The sequence below is a fragment of the Phocoena phocoena genome, chromosome 7, assembly GCF_963924675.1.
Source record: "Phocoena phocoena chromosome 7, mPhoPho1.1, whole genome shotgun sequence".
Lineage (NCBI taxonomy): Eukaryota > Metazoa > Chordata > Mammalia > Artiodactyla > Phocoenidae > Phocoena > Phocoena phocoena.
Genome location: NC_089225.1, coordinates 81,827,286 through 81,849,853, shown reverse-complemented (window position 1 = coordinate 81,849,853; position 22,568 = coordinate 81,827,286). Strand labels below are relative to the sequence as shown.

At 40.8% G+C, this 22,568-nt stretch overlaps 1 protein-coding gene across 1 annotated transcript in view; it reads right to left on the bottom strand.

The window, feature by feature from the left end:
• Positions 1–22,568, bottom strand: part of KIAA2012 (KIAA2012 ortholog) — a 116,293-nt gene that overhangs the window by 3,571 nt on the left and 90,154 nt on the right. The window contains exons 16-20 of the mRNA XM_065880791.1: positions 12,482–12,572; positions 9,517–9,682; positions 4,383–4,497; positions 2,544–2,881; positions 285–457 (exon numbers count right to left, since the gene is read on the bottom strand). Of these exons, the coding sequence (XP_065736863.1) occupies positions 285–457; positions 2,544–2,881; positions 4,383–4,497; positions 9,517–9,682; positions 12,482–12,572 (883 nt within the window). The remainder of the gene's footprint in view (positions 1–284; positions 458–2,543; positions 2,882–4,382; positions 4,498–9,516; positions 9,683–12,481; positions 12,573–22,568) is intronic.

Here is a 22,568-nt window from a genome sequence, read left to right as displayed (position 1 = left end):
CAAGAGGCGCAACAAATGTTTGCTGGACTGGATCTCAAAGCCCTCCTGGGAAGATCCTGTGAACATCTGTCTGGAGTAACCCTAATGGTTTAAGACACCACATCTTATCTTTGGTCCAGATTGTCCCTGGGATAACCAGGATAGTGAAAAACGAGACGTGCTGTTTTACTTCAGGGCATGAGCCTCAGAACCAGCTTTACCCCTAGTGGAAGTCAACCCTTGCCTTATCTTCCGCTTCCTATCGTGGCCGTGGCCGCCGTGGCCGCCGTGGCTGCCCTACCCACCGGATCTCCTGCGCGCGGTTCCGCGGCTCCAGCTCCTCCTTCATCTTCTCTGCCCGCTCCAGGTGCTCCTGCTGCCTTCTCTTCCTCTCCATCTCCAGCCGTCTCATCTCGGCCCTCTCTGCTCGCAGCCAGGCCCAGGAAGCTTTCTCTGGCTCCCTCTTAGCGAGGAGGGCCTAAGGAACCAGAGTGTTCATAGTGCAAGGGACATATGCTAATCACGGGGACCTTGTATCGTCAGCGAGCCGTCCTCCACCCACGGGATGTTGCCTCTAATTAGAGATTAGGTGGTTTCCACACTCTGACCACAGCTGTATAAACTCTGCCACCACTGGCCTGGGCTCTGGGATCTGATCGACCTGGATCTAAGTCTCTCTCTTACTTGCTTCAGAATTTGGGGATAACTTAATTTCTCGGATATTGTCTTCCATTTAGCTGGCTGTTACCAGAATTAACTGAAATAGTGAAAGAGACAACATAATGTCTGGTACATCATTTGTCTAGATGCACGTTATAATCACCCAAGGAGCTTTTAAAAAGTACTTGAGGCCAAAAGCCCCACCCAGACCAATTAAATGAGAATACCTAGGTGGGAGGCCTTGGTGGGTTTTCAAAAATTTAATTTAATTGTTTTGGTCACGCCACAGGGCTTGTGGGATCTTAGTTCACCCACCAGGGATGGAACCCAGACCCGGAAGTAGAAGCTCGGAGTCCTAACCACTGGACTGCCAGGGAACTCCTTTTTTTTTTTTTAATATACTTTTTTTCTTGGTGGTTTAAAAAACATGTTCCAGTGATTCTAACGTGAAGCCAGGGCTCAGAACCACAGGTTCTAGATAAAGGCTGTTTTAGGGGCAGACTTAGGTGTAGATGTGTCAAACTCATATTTAATCCTATGCAAATCCACTTTTTCAATGAAACGTTCTCTTAGTTTCTGTGAAGAGCATCTTAGCTTTCTTTTTCTTCCTGATGCCTCCTCCTCAGTCAGAGATATCCTCATGAGGGGAACCTTGAATGGCAACTCTTCCATGGGCACTCTGTATCCAACTTGGGGTGGATACTTCCTTGCTTTTTAGCCTTTACTGAGGCAGCATGGTACTGTGGATTGACAATAAATCTAGAAATTCTGAGTCTATAGCAGGCTCAGAAAAGTTCTGCCCACAGCTTAAAATTTTCATCTGCTGTATAAAGCAGAATCCTATAGTCTAGGCAGCTGGGAAGATTGAGAACTAGAAAGGAAAAATCTTTCCGAAATCCTTTTTGGAAGACCACAGGCTGTAAAATAAATAAATACACAATAATTTAATATAGTGACAAGAGCTCTGATTTTGGAGTCGAAAGATCTAAGTCTTGGCTCTACCACTTGATGGTTGTGTAACTTCTGGCAACAAACATCTAACTCTTTTAAGCCTCAGCTTCTAGGTCTGTAAAATGGGACGAATCATACCTGGGTCACAGGTGTGGCTGTAAAGATTAAATGAAATTCAGCAGAGTTGTACCATATTTGCATGTAACTTATGCGAGTTTAACCATAGTGGTTTAGCTGTGGGTACGTTTGCAGTGTTTAAAGAAAAGGGAGATAGATGTGTGTGTAAGTTACCCATGGCCCAGAGGTGTGCCGCAGAAAAGCAGATTAGGAATGGAGGAATTTCTGCAGCTTTTGAGAGGCAAGCAATACATGAAGTCCAGGCCAAGTCAAGAATATGTGCTTGGGGCTTCCCTGGTGGCACAGTGGTTGAGAGTCCGCCTGCCGATGCAGGGGACACGGGTTCATGCCCCAGTCCGAGAAGATCCCACATGCCGCGGAGCAGCTGGGTCCGTGAGCTATGGCCGCTGAGCGTGTCCAGAGCCTGTGCTCCGCAGCGGGAGAGGCCACAACAGTGAGAGGCCCGCATACAGCAAAAAAAAGAATATGTGCTTGGCTCTGAGGCCTGAATTCACCTTTCCTTGTAACTGTGAGGCCTGTACCTCTCACAAATGGGTGCTGTGCCAACTTTCTGCTCTTTAAGGGTGGGTACCTGCCCTAGTAGTCTGAGAGCCTCACAGAATACATCATTTCAGAGGGGCTTTGCCACCCTGTGTCTTTGATCAGATCTGGCTTCTTAAAGGGTCAGAAGGTACCAAAGTAGAACAAATAAAGCCTCTATGTAGTAGAGCTGTTTCAGTAACTGCAATGTAATTCAGGGCAGTTTTTCCCACCTCTGCAGTTGCACCAGTGAGGACTGAAATCCCTCTGGCCAAGGTGAGAATATTGGACCCTACCTTGGAAGGGTCTTTATGGCTTCCCTCTTCTTCAGATTCCATGTTTCCAGGGACAGTTGCAGTCTGGATGGGCGATGACCTTCCATCTATAGAAACTTGGCTCTCAGGGGCATCAAATTTGGAAGAAAGCCAAGGGTCCTCTACAACAGAGCCTGAAGGAAAGAAACTTCCATCTGAGGTGTCTTTAGTTTTCTTAGTGTTAATGACATCAGGCCCACTCAGCTCTGCTACTATTTCCAGATTCCTTTCCTTCTGTGTCTTTTTCCTTTTGACTCCAGGTTTTTTTTCTTTGGGAATTAGCTCTGATTTCTTTTCGGCCTTTGATTCCTTTGACTTTCCTGGGAGAGAACAATGCAGGATAGAGACATAGCTAATAAATGTGCTCTCTGCATCCTTTTCAGTAACTTTAAAACTTCCGTGTGCAATGGAATCACCTGGGTGCAGATTCCTGAGCCACACCCCAGAGTCTGATTCTGTAGGAATCTGCATTTATCAACCACTCCAAGCGTTTTGAGAAGGGTAGTCCATAGACTACCCTTTGAGAAACTGCCCTATCCTACTTGGATCAACTGTAATTCAGCAGTCTTGCTACTAAAGAACTTCTGATACACCCTGACCTATGGTGGGGGTAAGACTCTCTGGAGGGAAGACCTATAGGTACAGCTGGAAAGTCATGCCTCAGGAGTCTAGCTTGAGGTTGCAGCTTTGTAACCTGGTAAAGTTTAAACCTTCCATACTCTTAAGGCCTTTTCCTCAATTCTTCTCTGGGGCCACAAGTCTTTCCTTCCCCAGTCCTGCCAATGCTACCTAAGTTACGGGCGACAACGATGTAAATTCAGCAAGACTTTAAAAAGCAAACCTCAAAACTAGATCTGGATGAACAGCAAGGTCCTACTGTAGAGCATAGGGAACTATATTCAACGTCCTGGGATAAACCATAATGGAAAAGAATATAAAAAAGAATGTACGTGCAGAACCGAGTCACTGCTGCACAGCAGAGATTGGCACAGCACTGTAAATCAACTCCACTTCGATTTAAAAAAAAAGAAAAGATCTGATCCAGGTAACTATCCAATGTCATCTTTTTTGACAGCCTTTGATTTATTTTGAGGGTCTTCATATGGCCGGGAAAGAATGAGTGTAGGTTTTAGGTTAAAGAAGGTCCTTAGAACACAACATTGTAAATCAGCTCTACTCCAATAAAAATTAATTAAAAAGAAACAAAGAAAAGAAAGTCCCCAGAAGCATAGGAACCTGAATTCCTCGTGAGGTGCAACACAAGGAACCAAGGAGAAAAATGACAGCTGGAGTAACCATTCAGAGCATGTTGCAGCCTTCCCCTTCCCAAATGCTCTCACGGACCGGTTCTCAGATTATGACATATTTATTATTCACAGAGGCAGTCTTTGAGAGTTATGAGTTTGGAATCAAATGACAGGTCCAGACCCTGGGTCCACCACTTTACCGTTTGATCTGCTTGATGTTACGCAAGTCACCCAACCTCTCCACATGATATAATAATAGCGCTTACCTTATGGAGCTGTGGTGGGGATTTCATGACGTCATAAATGCAGAGCTCCTAATTCAGTGGGTATTCATTTAATAGGTGTTAGTGTTATTATTGTAATTTTCTCTCTTGGTGATTATAGGTCTCTAGAGTCCCCTGGTTTCCTCTATCCTTATCTCCCAAGATATTGACATGAAGTAAGGCTGCAACACCATCTCAGCTGTGGTAGTCAAGGAGACTCAACACAGATAGTTTGTCCCATAGGATCCATACTGATTCTCCATGGCACCTCCTGGCTACCATTAGGTGTGTTCTCCTGGATGGTCCCTTACCAACAGCAGCCTCTGCTTCCCCACGGAGCTTTCCTTCTTTCTCCCTCTTGGATGCCTTGGACTTATCTGTCTTGGTTCTTCTCTTTCTCTTGGCTTTGTCGATCAACTCCATCTCCTAAAGGTGAAAAATTAAGGAAAGGGAACATGATATATGTAGAAAGCAAAGAAAAAAAAAAAACATCAAAGGGAGATTATGTTGGGAATTCCCTGGCAGCCTAGTGGTTAGGGCTCGGCGTTTTCACTGCTGGGGCCTGGGTTCAATCCCTGGTCAGGGAACTAAGATCCCTCAGGCCCTGTGGCATGGCCAAAAAACAAACAGGACTTCCCTGGTGGCGCAGTGGTTAAGAATCTGCCTGCCAATGCAGGGGACATGGGTTCGATCCTCAGTCTGGGAAGATCCCACATGCCATGGAGCAACTAAGCCCGTGCGCCGCAACTACTGAACCTGCGCTCTAGAGCCCGCAAGCCACAACTACTGAGCCCATGTGCCACAACTACTGAAGCCCATGTGCCTAGAGCCTGTGCTCCACAACAAGAGAAGGCACGGCAATGAGAAGCCCACATACTGCAACAAAGAGTAGCCCCCGCTCGCCACAACTAGAGAAAAGTCCACGGGCAGCAATGAAGACCCAACGCAGCCAAAAATAAATAAATAAATTTATAAAACAAACAAACAGAAACAAAAAACAAAAGAAAACGGAGATTATGTTGAACAAGACAGAATGGCTAAGAATGGAATTCATATGGGTTCCATATGAAGCAGAAGAGTGATATTTATTCATTTATTTTAAATTTTATTTATTTATTTATTATGTATTTATTTTTGTCTGTGTTGGGTCTTCTTTGCTGCATGTGGGCTTTCTCTAGTTGCGGCGAGCGGGAGAGGGCTTCTCATTGTGGTGGTTTCTCTTGTTGTGGAGCACGGGCTCTAGGCGTGCAGGCTCAGTAGTTGTGGCACACGGGCTCTACAGCACAGGCTCAGTAGTTGTGGCGCACGGGCTTAGTTTCTCCACGGCATGTGGGATCTTCCCAGACCAGTGCTTGAACCCGTGTCCCCTGCATTGGCAGGCGGATTCTTAACCACTGTGCCACCAGGGAAGTCCCAAGAGTGATATTTAGAGAATGTGGAGCTTGTAGGGAGATCCTAAGGTTCAGCCTTTGCTATAATTTAAGTTATAATTTCATAAAAAGAAAGAGAAATAGAATATACTTTATGATCTGCCCCCTTTTTGTTTTCTTTTTCCTTTTTTGGCTGCACCGCACAGCTTGTGGGATTTTAGTTCCCTGACCAGGGATTGAACCCAGATCCGTGGCAGTGAAAGCCCGAGTCTTAACCACTGGACCACCAGGGAATTGCCTGCTCCCTTTTTTGATGCTAAACCATCATCTACAGAGCTGGACCAAAGTAAAGCATTTTTCACCTTTGATAGATTGCTGTTGCCACAATTAATGGTTAACTAGTTTAAATCAAATCAAAACCAGCTCTATTCACTGCTGCATCATTTCCTAACTTTTGGGAAACTTCAAGCATATGACCACAGCCATGTCAGTCTTCACCTTTCCCCATGGGCTGAAACAATATAGAGTTTCTTCCTAAGAGAGGATGGCCACAACTACCCACTCGGTACCTGTGACGTTGTGACATAATAAGAAATATATATTTGGTCTTTGTCGCTAGCCTCTGACACAGAACTCCTAAAATTCTTGTACAGGCATACCTCAGAGATATTGTAGGTTTGGTTGCAGACAACTCCAATAATGTGAATACTGGAATATAGCAAGTCACATGAATATTTTTGTTTCCCAGGGCCTATGAAAGTTTTGTTTACTTATGTAGTCTATTAAGTGTGCAATAGTGTTACGTCTAAAAAAACAATGTACATACCTGAATTAAAAAATACTTTACTGTTAAAAAAATCATCTGAGCCTTCAATGGGTCATAATCTTTTCATGGTGGAGGGTCTTGTCTTGATGGCCGCTGACTGATCACGATGTTGGTTGCTGAAGGTTGCAGTGGCTGTAGAAATTTCTTAAAATAAGACAACAATGATGTTTGCCACATTGATTGACATTTCCTTTCGTGAACGATTTCTCTGTAGCATGCAATGCTGTTTGATAGCATTTTACCCACAGTAGAACTTTCAAAATTGGAGTCAATCCTCTCAAACCCTGCTGCTGCTTTATCAACTAAGTTTATGTAATATTCTAAATCCTTTGTCATTTCAACAATCTTCACAGCATCTTCACCAGGAGTAGATTTCAACTCAAGAAACCAGTTTTTTGCTCCTCTAGTTCTCTTGCTATTTTGACCACATCTGCAGTTACTTCCTCCACTGAAGTCTTGAACCCCTTAAAGTCACCTATGAGGGTTGCAATCAGCTTCTTCCAAGCTCCTGTTAATATTGATGTTTTGACTTCTTTCCATGACTCACAAACGTTCCTTTGTTTTTTGGCTGTGCCTTGCAGCTTGCAGGATCTTAGTTCCCCAACCGGGGATTGAACCCGGACCACAGCAGTGAAAGCGCTGAGTCCTAACCACTGGACCATCAGAGAATTCCCCACAAATGTTCTTAATGGCATCTAGAATGGTGAATCCTTTCCAGATGGTTCTCGATTTTGCCCAGATCCATCAGAGGAATCACTAGGTATGGCAGCTAGAGTCTTACGAGATGTATTTCTTAAAAAAATAACACTTGAAAGTTGAAATGACTCCTTGACATGTGGGCTGCAGAATGTTGTGTTAGCAGACGTGAAAACAACATTAATTTTGTCCATCTCCATCAGAGCTCTTGGGTGACCAGGTGCATTGTCAATGAGCGGTAATATTTTGAAAGGGATCTTCTTTTCTGAACAGTAGATCTCAACAGTGGGCTTAAAATACTCAGTAAACCGTGTTGTTAACAGATATGCTGTCATCCAGGCTTTGTTGTTCCATATACAGAGCACAGGCAGAATAGATTTAGCATAATTCTTAAGGGCCCTAGGATTTTTGGAAAGGTAAATGAGCATTGACCTCAACTTCAAGTCACCAGCTGCAGTAGCCCCTAACATTCAGCCTGTCCTTTGAAGCTTTGAAGCCAGGCACTGACTTCTCTCTAGCTCTGAAAGTCCTAGATGGCATCTTCTTTCAGCATAAGGCTGTTTCATCTACACTGAAAGTCTGTTGTTTAGTGTGGCCACCTTGGTTAATCATCTTAGCTAGATCTCCTGGATAACTTGCTGCAGGCTTCTGCCTCAGCACTGCTTCACCTTGCACTTTTGTTATGGAGACGGCTTCATGCCTTAAACCTCAAGAACTAACCTTCGCTCGCTTCAAATTCTTCTGCAGCTTCCTCACCTCTCTCAGCCTTCATAGAATTGAAGAGAGTTAGGACCTTGCTCTGGATTAGGTTTTGGCTTAAGGGAATGTTGTGGCTGGTTTGATCTTCCATCAAGACTACTCAAACTTTCTCCATATCAGCAATAAGGCTGTTTTGTTTTCTTACCATTCATGTGTTCACTGGAGTAGCAATTTTAACTTCCTTCAAAAACCTTTCCTTTGCATTCACAACCTGGCTAACGGTTTGGTGCAAAAGGCCTAGCTTTTCGGTCTCTCTCAGCTTTCCACATGCCTTCCTCACTAAGCTTAATCATTTCTAGTTTCTGATTTAAAGTGAGAGCCGTGAAACATTTCCTTTTACTTGAACACTTCGAGGCCATCGTAGGATTACTAACTGGCCTGATTTCAATATTGTTGTGTCTCAGGGAATAGGGAGGCTTGAGGAAAGGAAGAGAGGGAATGGCTGATCCGTGGAGCAGTCAGAACACGTATTTATTGATTAGGTTCACCATCTCATATGGGCATGGCTCATGGTGCTCCAAAACAATTAAAATGGTAACATCAAAGATCACTGATCACAGATCACCATAACAAATATAATAATAATGGAAAAACTTGAAATGTTGTGAGAATTACCAAAATGTGACACAGAGGCACAAAGTGAGCCAATGCTGTTGGAAAAGTGGTGCTGATAGACTTGCTTGAAGCAGGCTGCCACAGACCTTCAATTTGTAAAAACACATTTATCTGTGAAGTGCAATAAAGTGCAACATAATAGAATGAGAGGTATGCCTCTAATTTCTGGAGCATAAACAGGAAAGGAGTGTCTTTTGTTATTCATTAACAAGCCCCTTTCAACCACACCTGAGCTTACGTTAATGGAGTTATTTTGGAAAGCCCCTAAGGAGGGGGAACAAACCACCGGATGAGAAGGTTGGGCCCTTTCAGCCCCCTGCCCTTCCCGCCACCTCAGAGGAGGGGAGAAGGGCTAGAAGTTGCATTAATCACCATTTGCCAGTGATTTAATCAATCATGCTTATGTAATGAAGCCTCCATAAAAGCCCTAACCAAGGAGTTCAGATTGCTTCAGGGTTGGAGAACACATCTATGTAGTAGGAGGGTGGCACACCCCCAACTCCATGGGGACAGGAACTCCTGTGCTTGGGACCCTTCTGGGCCTTGCCCTGTGTATCTCTTCATCTGGCTGTTCATATGTATCCTTTAAAATATCCTTCGTAATAAATCTAAACTAGTAAGTGAATGTTTCCTGAGTTTTGTGAGCTGTTCTAGCAAATTACTGAACATGAGGATGGGTTTTAGGAACCCCTTATTTTATAGATTGTTGGTCAGAAGTACAGGTGACAACCTGGGACTTGTGATTGGTGTCTTAAGTGGAGCAGGCATGTGGGACTGAGCCCTTAACCTGTGGGGTCTGTGCTAACTCTGGGTAGCTAGTGTCGGAGTTGAATTGTAGGACACCCGGTTGGTGTCTAGAGAGCTGGAGAATTGGTTGATGTGGGAAAATCCTTCACACATGTGGTGTCAGAAGTGAGGTGAGTATAGGAAAACTGAGTGTCCTTTTAGTACCTTAGTAGAAATTAGAAATGGGTACCCCATCCTTCAGAAGAATGCAACCCAATACTGGGGTGCAGGGCATGGTGAGTGGACCACAGAGTGGATTTCAGCTCCCACTTTTTCCCTTTGCAGGTGCCCTTGTATAGTAAGCAATCTATACAACTGTACATGGCAGCCCTGATGGGAGCACCTTCCAGGTAGGGTTCTGGACCAAGCTCCTACCTAAGTGTTTACACTCACATGACTGATGTTGGTTGGTGTCTGCTGGTTGAACAGTCTTGGTTCAGTCTTCCCTTCTTTTCCTCTTGGAAGAAGAGATGTATCTATAGGATCCAGCCCCTCTGGGGAGTCAGGCCCATGTCCTGGGAGTCCTCTGTGTTGATGGCGCACATTGTAATCTCTGCCCCTTTGAAAAAAGCAAAACAACAGGACCAAGCTAAAGAAGAGCTCTGATGTATACACCACTATATGTAAAACAGATAAACAAGAAGGATTTGCTGTATAGCACAGGGAACTATATTCAGTATCTTGTAATAGCCTATAATGGAAAAGAACTGGAAAAAAAAAAAGATACGTATTGTATAACTGAATCACGTGGCAGTACACCTGAAACACAATATTGTAAATCAACTATACTTCACATAAAAAGAAAAAGAAAAAAGAAAAACTCGTGGACACAGAAGAGGGAAAATGAACAAACATTAATTGAGCATCTGTTTTCTGCCAGGAACTTCACTGTGGTGGGCATTTTACACACTTGGTCAGCCCTCTTCTTCTCAACACATCCCTGAATAAAGGAAATTAGAAAGTTAGTCTTCACTTTTGGGGTTCTCTCAGGCTAAGTTCTAAACCTTAGGGAGAAGGAGAAATAGTTCTTTTTTTTAAATTAAATTAAATTAATTTTTTATACAGCAGGTTCTTATTAGTTATCTATTTTATACGTATTAGTGTATACATGTCAATACCAATCTCCCAGTTCATCCCACCACCACCACCCCCCACTTTCCCCCCTTGGTGTCCATACGTTTGTTCCCTACATCTGTGTCTCTACTTCTGCCTTGCAAACTGGTTCATCTGTACCATTTTTCTAGATTCCACATATATACGTTAATATACAATATTTGTTTTTCTCTTTGTGACTTACTTCACTCTGTATGACAGTCTCTAGGTCCATCCCCGTCTCTACAAATGACCCAATTTCGTTCCTTTTTATGGCTGAGTAATTTTCCATTGTAAATATGTACCACTTCTTCTTTATCCATTTGTCTGTTGATGGGCATCTAGGTTGCTTCCATGACCTAGCTATTGTTAATAGTGCTGCAATGAACACTGGGGTACATGTGTATTTTTGAATTATGGTTTTCTCTGGGTATATGCCCAATAGTGGGATTGCTGGGTCATATGGTAATTCTATTTTTAGTTTTTTAAGGAACCTCCATACTGTTCTCCGTAGTGGCTGTATCAGTTTACATTCCTACCAACAGTGCAAGAGGGTTCCCTTTTCTCCACACCCCCAAGGAAGGAATAGTTTGCCTCTCTGGGGTTGCATATTTATGACTTTAACAAAATGAAATAGGATTACCTAACTGAAATTTCTTCTATCGAAGGCTTAGCTGAAAAAAAAGTGACCTTTAAGAAAGGTTGTCACAGAAACATGCGCCTATATATCCATTTCTTTATGCCCTCTGAATTCTATTCTTGATCAAATTCAGATACCAAAATGTCATGTACTGTGTTAGTGTGATCCCTTGTAGAACTGCTGTCACTGACCATGTGTCTGGAGGATAATTGACTTATGTTCTCTGGGTAAAAAGGTAACTAAGAAAGAGCCATAAGGATTGAGTAACAGCTGAAGCAGCAGCTACTGTGTGCCAGGCCTGGTCTTGGATATTTTATTTTTTAGCTAAATCAGTATTATATTTACTGAGTTGGGCTAGCACAGGGCCTTACTATAGAAACTTGAGAAATATTTATCAAATGAGGTAAATGGAATTTCCTGTAAATATATGAGTCTTTAAATCATTCAATGTCACTCTATAAAACCTATAGAAGAATACTTTAGAATTTAGTGCTAGGAAAACCTTTATTTCCCCTGAGGAACCGGCATGCTGCAAATGATAACCACAAAACCTGATCATGTTGCTCCCCTCCTTTTTTTTTTTTTTTTTTTTTTTTGCGTTACGCGGGCCTCTCACTGTTGTGGCCTCTCCCGTCGCTGAGCACAGGCTCTGGATGCGCAGGCTCAGCGGCCATGGCTCACTCTCAACCACTTTGCCACCAGGGAAGCCCTTTTTCTTTCTTTTTTTTTTGCTTTCACATTCAGTCTGAAAGTCTGAACTTTAGTCACAATGACTATAATGACTTTTGGGGAGTGTTGGTGTTCTTTTTTCTTTTCCTCCAGATTAAAAATAAATTTTTTTTGATTGTCTCATCTTTCTTTTTTGGTGGATAGGGGGTTGTTATTGTAAGCAGTTTAAATCCATTTTGGAGAAGATGAGTTACAAAAGTTAAAACGTGGAGTTCTTCAGATAGCTGCCTCAATACCCAAGTGCCCCATTCCCTTTTTTGTTCATAGAGAGCACCCAGCCTTTCTGACCCAGGAGGGAATCCTTATACCATGAGGCAGGTGAGAGCAGGTTCTAAAGTCACTAAGGCTCATGGGAGGTCACAGAGGCTATCGGTCCAGCTTGCCACTGCCAACCGGGGCTTGGGTGAAGTGACTGGGCCTGACCGGCCGAGCTGCTGGCTGATGAGCTCATAGTAAGCACATGGTGAGCACACAGGAATCACTTAATACACGTTAGCAATTTGTATTAGTATTATTGGTATTATTGATTTTACCCAGAGCTGAGTGAATGCTGAGAGGAGAAACCCAGGTTGAGCTGAGAGACCTCTGCTTTCGAGGCATGTCTGCAGAGCTCAGATATGTGGAAAAATGGAGAAAGCTGCTTCCACGTAGTTAGAGTTCAACTTCACTCTTCACCCACCCAGCCAAAGAATATGTTTAAGTAGGAAACACATCACAGTATAATCCTCCCCAAGAATCTTTGTTTCTTAGACAATAATTTAATTCTGGCTGGTAGAGCATGGGGCTGGTTAGCTGAGAATCTTCATGCGTCTTAGGAAAAAACGGAAATGAAATTAATTAAAAAGAAAGAAAAACAAAAGTAGAGAAGTCCATGTCATTATGACTTTGAATACTTACGCCTTTTGGACAGTATCTGCCTCAGGAGTCTGGGTGTGCTCAGCCAGGGAAGCACTAAGAGGGTCAAGGGTCATACTCCTCCGCTCTGGGTCTGTGAAGACAAAGCATCCTTAATTAGCAAAGGACAGCAGACAGTGATCCCACACGTGAGAAAACATCTACTCTGGTGAGCAGTCAACGGTGTGCAAATTAGCACAACAAGGTATGTTATACCCAGGAAATTGGCAAATGCTGCAGTGCTGACACATGGCAAGTGACATTAAAATCAGTAAGCCCCTTTGGGAAAGCAATGTGACAGTACATATCTAGACCTAGAAAAACGTTCTTGTCTTTGATCAGGAATCTCACTCCTGTGTATTTTCATAAGGAAATAATTTAAAAGAAGAAACAAGCTTTTTGTACAAAGTTATTTATTACAACATTATCATTAATAATAAAAAATTAGAAACAGCCAAACAATGGGAAATTTATGATGCATTAATTTGACATTTAGAATTATGGTTGAAAAGATAAATCATCATGGAAAATACGATATGGAAAATATGATATAATGACAAGTAAAAATAGAAAACTATAGAATTGTGTATTAAAACTGTAAAAGCTGGAAGAGAAAACAGAAAAAGGAAATAACATGCTAGATAAAGAGGTTTATGTGTTTAAATTTTTTCTTAAAACCCCAGTGTGGTTATATCATTGAAAAGAAAACTGATTAAAAAAAAAAAAGTTATATTCTGAGGAACGCTTATGCAGGCTACACAGCTATTGCTGGGTGCTCTGAAGACCATATTGGGTAGTTTTCAGAATGAGAAGTCTCCAGACTGACTTCATATTAGACTAGGCTACTTTTAATTTTAGATACTGTAAGCAATTTTAAATTATGAAATATATATTTCATTGCAGAAAATTTGGAAAACACAAGCATAAAGAAGAACCCTCCCTGCCAATCAACATATAATTATTAGAATGACTAAAAAGACTGAGTATATCAAGAGTTAACACAGATGCAGGGGAACTGGGACTCTCAATCACTGCTGGTTAGAATGTAAAATGGTACAACCACTTAGGAAAATAGCTTGACAATTTCTTAAAAAATTAAATATTGGATGTACCATAGCATCCAACCATTATTCTCCTAGGTGTTTTACACAAGAGGAATGAAAGCATATGTCCATAAAAGGACTTATATGCAAATGGTCATAGCAGCTTTATTTGCAATAGTCAAAAACTTGAAACAGCCGAAATGCCCATCCACAGGTGAATGGATAAACAGGCTAGTATATACATACAATGCAATACTATTCAGTAGTAGTAAGTTAGAAATGAAGTATTGATACACTCAACAACATGGATGAATCTCAAAAGAATTATGGGGAGTAAAAGCAACCAGACAAAGAAATGGTATGCTTCCATTTATATAAAATTCTAGAAACTGCAAACCAGTCTATAGTGACAGAAAGCAGATAGGTGTTTGTCTGGAAATGATAGAGACTGGAGTTGGGGGATGCATGAGGAAACGTTTGGGAAAGATGAAATTAAAAAATATATATTTATTTGTCTGCACCAGGTCTTAGTTGCAGCACGAGGGATCTTCGATCTTTGTTGTGGCATGTGGGACCTTTTAGTTATGGCATGCAGGATCTTTAGTTGCAGCATGTGAACTCTTAGTTGTGGCATGGAAGTCTTAGCTGTGGCATGTGGGATCTAGTTGCCTAACCAGGGATCGAACCCAGGCCCCCTGCATTGGGAGCGCTGTTTCTTAGACACTGGACCAACAGGGAAGTCCCCTGAAATGTTTTATCTTGATTGTGGGATAGTTTCACGGGTGTTGAAATATACAGTATCAGAACTTACCTAGTAGATTTTAAAAGTTCTCATCACAAGAAAAAAAATTGTAACTATGTGTGCTGATTGACATTAAATAAGCTTATTGTGGTAACCATTTTGCAATATAAAGTCATTATGTTGTACACCTTAAACTAATACAATGTTATATATCAATTAATCTCAAGAAAACTAGAACCTTCCCCTACAAATCATAGCAATATTTAATGTCTCAATAGAAGAAAATTGTTGGTTGAATAATTTTATATTCTACCAAATAATTATACATAATTAAAATCTAAGGAAAAGTGAAGTTGATTGCATTAAAATCTTTATAGAAAAAGTAATATTTAACACTTAAAGAAAACTTATCTAATTGTACAATTTAAATAGGTGTAATTTATTATAAGGCACCTTTATAAAGGTGTAATTTATCTCTTGATAAAGCTGCTTAAAAACTTAAAGATATATTAATACAAATAAAGTGTCTAAAACAGTGCTGGCACCTGTTAAAAACAAGAACAAAAACAAACAAAAAACCCCTGACTCATGATCCCTCTACTCACATACAACTACAGCAAAATACTTTGGTGTGTATACTTTCATGCATATATAATAAATATATACTCATATTTTAATAGAGTTAATAAAATAATGTATATATAATTTTAATCTATTTTTATGTTATTAGAATTTCCCATATCATTAAATATTCTTAAAAATGATTTTAATAACAGCATAGCATTTCATCATATGGATATACCATAATAGACTTAACCAAACATGTAACTTTTAAAATTCAGGTTGTTTTGAATTTTTTTTATAACTAAAATGAACTTTGCATAGCATATCCCTGAAAGGAATGTTTCTGATTATTAAAGGACTTACTCGTTGTCCACATCTATGATTACTGAAGAATGTACAGTCTTAAAAGCACAATGTCTGCTGCTGAATTGCTCCGCAGAAAATTTGTACCAATTTACACTCCAAGGAAATGGTCATTCATTCCTTTATTTATCACATGTTTATTAGATACCTACTACCTGATGGTCGTTGTGTTAGGTGCTGGGAATATAGTGGTGAGTAGGATGGATTCACACATTGGTCTCAGGAAGCTTAAATTTTAGTGGGGAAGATGGATATTAGCACAAAGCAAAACAAAGCAAAACGAAATAATTTTAAAAAATGTTTTTTGAAAGGAAGACTCTTAATATTCAATCCTCACTTCCCTCTCTCTTTGAGCAGTAGATTCTTGCATGAATTAATTGATTTTTCCTCAATTTTGTTTAAAGATATTGTAACTTTAAAGAAAGATTTGAAAAGAAAAAATTTACCTGTCATCCCACCAGCATTATTCCCTTAATACTAGTTTATCCATTTTTCAGTGTTCAGTGGTGTCCGCACCACCACCCAGAGGAACTTGGGCTCTCTTCTGCCATTCCCAAATGTTAAGGGTGGCATCTACTATCTCATACATCAACCTCCAGACTTTGGAGTAGGGACAGAATTGTTAATGTACATGGTGGTTGAGGGAACTGGAAAGGTTGATTGCGGTGGTACCCTGGAATTTATTTTGTCTTGGATCATATGTAATAGTAATAGAGAGTGGGAGCTGACTTAAGTATTTTTGTGATTGGGAGGAATTCTGTGAGAGTTTCTTTCCCTAACTTGGCTGGCTTGGTAAAAGCTGTCTCATTGGACAAGTTTCACTGCTCTTCCCCACTATTTTGAACTTTGGGACAGGGCACTATATGACCAGCAGAGGGCGCGTTTGTATTGACCAAAAGATGGGGTTCTACAATTGGTGTGATTTCACCACTGATTAGAATTGAAATCCTGTCGCTGGGACGTGGATCGTAGCAGGGTGTTTTGTTTTGTTTCTCTAGTAAAATAACCTTATATTTAGGAAGTATTGGAATAAACTAAGCCAGTACTTTGAATAATAACCTACAACTTTTGACTGCCTTAAAAAAATCTGTAAAATATTTTAGGAATGCAGAGTATAGAAAAACGACCGTATAATGATTACCCATGAACTTACCACCTACCTTTGTGAAATCTTAACAGTTTGCCATATTTGATTCACATTTTTTTTCTAAAGAAAACATTTAAGATATAGTCTAAGACTTTATTGTATCACATATAATCCTATTTCCCTCACTCTCTCCCCAGAAGTAACCATTCTCTTAAATTTGGTATTTATCAGTTGACTGGGTTCAGAATATGCTACCCCCAAACATGGCACCTTGGCATACTGAGTATTTTAAGCTGAAGGAATTTGAGAAAGGGCAGTGTAGGTTATGAGACGGCTACTCATGTGAGAGGTAGGTTCTACTTGGAGGAAAGGGGCGCCCTTATCCCTGAAGACAGAGAGACTCTGAGAGGAACCCAAACAAACAGGCCTTGCTCTGTTTCCCCCAGTTAATTACACTTTGCACTTACCTTTTGTACTATCACATTGTCCACTGTTCATCAAACCAAGTATAAAGATGCTCAGGCTTAACTACTTCCTTATGAATCCTCCTGCATCACATAAAGCTTACATTAAATACACTTGTGTGCTTTTCTCCTGTTAGTTTGTCTTTGTCAGTTTAATTTTCCGGCCCAGGCAGGGCCTCTAAGAGAGTAGAAGAAAAGTTTTTTCTCTCCTACACTGTCCTCATGTATATTTTTATATCTTTACCACATATAAAGCACTTCTAAACAACATATAATATGATTTTACATATTAAAACTTCGTACCAGTAATATCATTTATGTCACTTTTGCAACTTGCTTTATTTTGCTTAAAATCTTGTTTTTGAGATTAACCCCTGTTAATACATACAGTTTCCATTCACTTATTTTAAGCTCTTGTACCTTATTATACCATTGTATAAACTTACCACAATTTATTTATCCATTTTGCTATTGATGGCTTTTTTATTTCCAGTTCTTTGTGATTACAAACAATGCTGCAATGAACCTCCTTGAGTGAGTCACTGTTCATACATGAAAGAGTTTCTCTAACGTATACCTGGGAATGGACTTGTTGAGTTGCAGGGTATATGCATCTTCAATTTATTGGGTATTTCCAAATTGCTCTGAGTTTCTAAAACTCCATATCCTCATTAATAATGAATATTTACAGACAAAATTTTTTGCTAATCTGGTATATATGAAATATCTCTTTTTCTTTGCATTTGAATTTTCCTGAGTAGCAAGTTTGACTAAGAAATAAATGGTCATTTATTTAGGTTTCCTCTTCTGTTAATTACCTATTAACATCTTTCACCCATTTTTCATTTGGGTTGACTGTCTTTTTTTAAAAAATTAATTAACTAATTTTTGGCTGTGTTAGGTCTTCGTTGCTGCACACGGGCTTTCTCTAGTTGCGGCGAGCGGGGGCTACTCTTCGTTGCGGTGCACGAGCTTCTCATTGCAGTGGCTTCTCTTGTTGTGGAGCACAGGCTCTAGGTGTGTGGGCTTCAGTAGTTGTGGAACACGGTCTCAGTAGTTGTGGCTCGCGGGCTCCTGAGCACAGGCTCAGTAGTTGTGGCACATGGGTTTAGTTGCTTCGTGTCATGTGGAATCTTCCCCGACTAGGGCTGGAACCCGTGTCCCCTGCATGGGCAGGCAGACTCCCAACCACTGTGCCACCAGGGAAGCCCGGGGTTGATTGTCTTTTGCCTTCTCTGTTTGTAGCAGTTTTTGGTGCGTTTGGGGTACTAATTCTTTGTTGGTTATATGCACTACAGATATTGTGTTCTAATCTGTATTTGTCTTTTAACTCTGTTTAACATATCAAAAACTTTAATTCTAATATAGTTGGGTTTGTCAATAATTTTCTTTATGGCTTGTGTTTTGAATCATGGGTAAGAAAATTTTCCCTTTCTCAAATTCATAAAGATATTCTTGTATATTTTCTTCTAAAAGATTAAGAATTTTACTTTTTCACATTTAGATCCTGAATACATCCGTTATTTTGTGAGGTAAGAATTTAAAAAATGGATAACCAGTTATCTGAAAATTATATAGGGAATAATAGCTCATTCTCTTCCCACTGTTTTCTAATACCACTTCTGTCACATTTCATTTCTGTATATGGGTGCATTTATTTCTGGATTCTCCATTCTGTCTGTCCCTAAGTCAATATCATAGCCTTAAAGTAATTTTTGATATGTGGCTGGGTAAACTCTTCCTCTTTGTTTTTCTTCAAAATTTTATTGACAGGACTTCCCTCGTGGTCCAGTGGGTAGTCCTCCCCAATGCAGGGGTCCTAGGTTCTATCCCTGGTCGGGGAACTAGATCCCACATGCAGGCTGAAACTAGGAGTTTGCATGCCGCAACTGACAAGTCCACATGCTGCAACTAAGACCCGGCACAGCCAAAATAAATAAATAAATAAACAACTAACTAACTAACTAACTAACTAACTACTCCAGGGAGACCCATTCATTGGTGGGGACCCCACACTTTAAAAAAAAATTGTATTGGCTATTGTTGACACTTCTTTATGCATTTTGCGATCAACTTATCACGTTCCACCGAAGACCCTACTGGGGATTTTTAAAAATAGAGTTGCATTGAATTTATAGATTAATTTAGGGAGAACTGTCACCTTCAAATCTTTGAACATTATATATAGCACTATATAGAATGTTATATTTATTCAGGCCTACTTTTAGTTAATTTAATAAGATTTTATAATTTCTTCATGAACGTCTAACACATCTTTTTTTAGATTTATTGATTTATTGCTTTTAAAATTTATTGATACATATGTTTTAAAATTACATTTATTCTGCCTTCCTGTATAATATGTACCACTAGATAACTAAATAGTAGAAGAGAAAAGAAATTTTTTTGGTAGGAGTTTCCCAAGTAATTCATAACCTTTAATGAATGAATGGATCTGTAGCTGGTGGCATCGTGAAGAGACCAGCAAACATTACATCTCCTGATGGAAGAACACAATGCCCTCCATGAAGTGGTCTTGTGAAAGCCAATCCTGAATCTGATCAAGTCTCTAGATCCAAGTACTAACTTACAGAAAATACAGAAGACAGAGAAACATGTTAAACTATACTTTGAGGATTCAATCAGCAAAGTATAGATTGTGGGGAACTCTACATTAAAAGTCACCCAGTTTCCTGAAAATAAACTAAGTGAGGGGAAAGAAAATAGAAATGAGAAGACTCGATAAATTAATGGACCCTAAAAGCCATGTGTCAGGACTTCCCTGGTGGCGCAGTGGTTAAGAATCCGCCTGCCAACGCAGGAGACAGCGGTTTGAGCCCTGGTCTGGGAAGATCCCACATGCCGCGGAGCAACTAAGCCCGTTCGTCAGGACTACTGAGCCTGTGCTCTTAGAACTCGTTGCAATGAGAAGCCCACACACCGCAATGAAGAGTAGCCCTTGCTCGCCGCAACGAGAGGAAGCAACGAGAGGAAGCCCGGGCTGAGCAACGAATACCCAACGCAGCCAAAAATAAATTAAAAAAAAAAAAAAAAAGGCCGTATCAACCGATTGCAAACAAAGTCTAAAACAATTATAATAATTTTGAGACAATTAGAATGTTGAAAAAACTGATTGGATATTCAATTATGTTAAAGAATAGTTCTAATTTTTAGGTACAATAGCGGTATTACGGTTATGTCAAAAGAGTCTTTTCTTGTCTTTTAAAGATATATACTCAAGTGTATATGGGTAAAATGATATGAGCTTGGAATTTGTTTCAAAATACTATAGAAGGCAGGAAGGAATTGGGAATATAGGTGAACAATATTGGCCAGGAGATGGGTACGTGAAACTCATTGGTGCTGTTCTGTCCATCCTTGTGTATGTTTGGGGTTTTCCATAATAAGAATTATTTTAAAATTGCATTATAAATTGTACTTTATGTTTGCAAATACTATTTTTTTCCACAATTAATTTTTGTTATTGATGTATATTTAGTAATCTTGCTGAATTTTTTTGTTTGTCTTTTAATGGCTTGTCTTTTAATAGCTTTTCTAGAGACGCCCTCGGATTTTTCACATAGGTAATACTATTGTCTGAGAATAATGACAATGTCATTTCCTCCTTTCTATCCTCTTCCTTTTCCTTTATTTTGCCTACCCTACTGTACTGGTACAATGTTGAATAAGAAGCAATGAGAGAGGGCGTCCTTATCCTAGTCCTGCCTCTAAAGAGACTGCTTCTGAAGTTCTACCATTAAAGTGTGATGTTTACTGCAGATTTTGGTAGGTACTCTTTCTTTTAAAAAATTATCTATTTATTTATTTTTGGCTGCGTTAGGTCTTCGTGTCTGTGCGCGGGCTTTCTCTAGTTGCAGCGAGCAGGGGCTACTCTTTGTTGCGGTGCACAGGCTTCTCGTTGCGGTGGCTTCTCTTGTTGTGCAGTACAGGCTCTAGGCGCGGGGGCTTCAGTAGTTGTGGCGCGGGCTCTAGAGCACAGGCTCAGTAGTTGTGGTGCATGGGCTTCGTTGCTCCACGGCATGTGGGATCTTCCCAGACCAGAGCTCAAACCCATGTCCCCTGCATTGGCAGGCGGATTCTTAACCACTGCGCCACGATGGAAGTCCTTTGGTAGGTACTCTTTATCAAAATCAGGAAGTCCTTTTCTATTCTTAGTTTGATAATTTTAAATCATGAATGGGTGAATTTTATAAATTGATTTTTCTTTTTGCATGTATTGAGATGACCCTAAGTACAGAAACAGATTTTCGAATGTTAGACCATTTTTAATTCTGCGGTAAACTGAATTCAGTCATGGTATATAGATATGTATGTGTGTGTGTGTGTGTGTGTGTGTGTGTATAATGATTTGATTGGCTAATATTTCATTTAGGAGTTTTGCATCTTTGATCATAAGTGAGATTGGTCTATAAATTTTCTTCTTATGCTGTTCTTGTCTCTACTTTCAACTGCTTTTTGGTTTTGATGAATTTAGGTCTCAAGTTAGAAATGAGCTTTACTTCCTGCAAGGTGAAGAGAATTTTCAGGGTCAAAGGGCAACAGCTGTATTCTGGGATTCTGGGGTCTTCCCTGGGGTTTCCATCCTGGGCTGAGTGGAGTGAGCCAGAAACAGTCCTAAGGATGTGTCACTTCCCACTATAGAGGAGAACTTTGAAAATACTTTCCATAAGGAGAAATAAAGGAGTTATACTAGAGGATGTAGGTCATCTAGGCCAGTGGTCCCCAACCTTTTTGGCACCAGGGATCGGTTTCGTGGAAGACAATTTTTCCACGGATGGGGGACAGGGATGGTTTTGGGACGATTCAAGCTCATTACATTTACTGTGCACTTTATTTCTATTACTATTACATTGTAATATATAATGAGATAATTATACAACTCACCAGAACCAGTGTGAGCCCTGAGCTGGTTTTCACTTGCCACTCACTGATAGGGTTTTGATATGAGTCTGCAAGCAATTGATGTATTATGGTCACTGTGCAGTCAGTCCTCTCTGCTAAGGATAATCTGTACTTGAAGCCGCTCCCCAGCGCTAGCATCACCGCCTCAGCTCCGCCTCAGATCATCAGGCATTAGATTCCCATAAGGAGCGCGCAACCTAGATCCCTCACACACGCAGTTCACAGTAGGGTTTGAGCTCCTGTGAGAATCTAATGCCGCCACTGATCTGTCAGGAGGAGGAGCTCAGGCAGTAATGCGAGCGATGGGGAGCGGCTGTAAATACAGATGAAGCTTCGCTCGCTCACCTGCCGCTCAGTTCCTAACAGGCCACGGACCGCTACTGATCCGTGGCCCAGGGGTTGGGGACCCCTGATGTAGGCTGATAAGAACTAGCGGACTATGCTGAAGCCAGTACCAGGGCTCCAGATAGCACAGCCTGGCAGTGTAGGGTGACTGTGCAGGCCTCACGCAGAGAGGAAGTGAGGAGCCCCAACCCATGTTGTGAGGTGGCCCTTTGCAGTAGGGCCATCTTCCAGGCTGTGGATTCTGATGTAATGGCAGTGCCTCAACTCCTGGGCACATATTTCTTGTCTCCTTATTTTCTCCCCAGCATTAAGAGAAATTTTTGCATCACTGGCTGCTTCACTTCTTGGCACAGATTGGGCAGTCATTATACTTGCTCCTTTTTTAAAAAAAAAAAAAAATTTATTTATTTTATTTTTGACTGTGTTGGGTCTTTGTTGCGGCCTGTGGGATCTTTGGTGCGGCATGCAGGCTCTTTGGTTGTGGCCCACGGGCTCTTCATTGTGGTGTGCAGGCTTCTCTCTAGTTGTGGCATGCAGGCTCAGTAGTTGTGGCACTTGG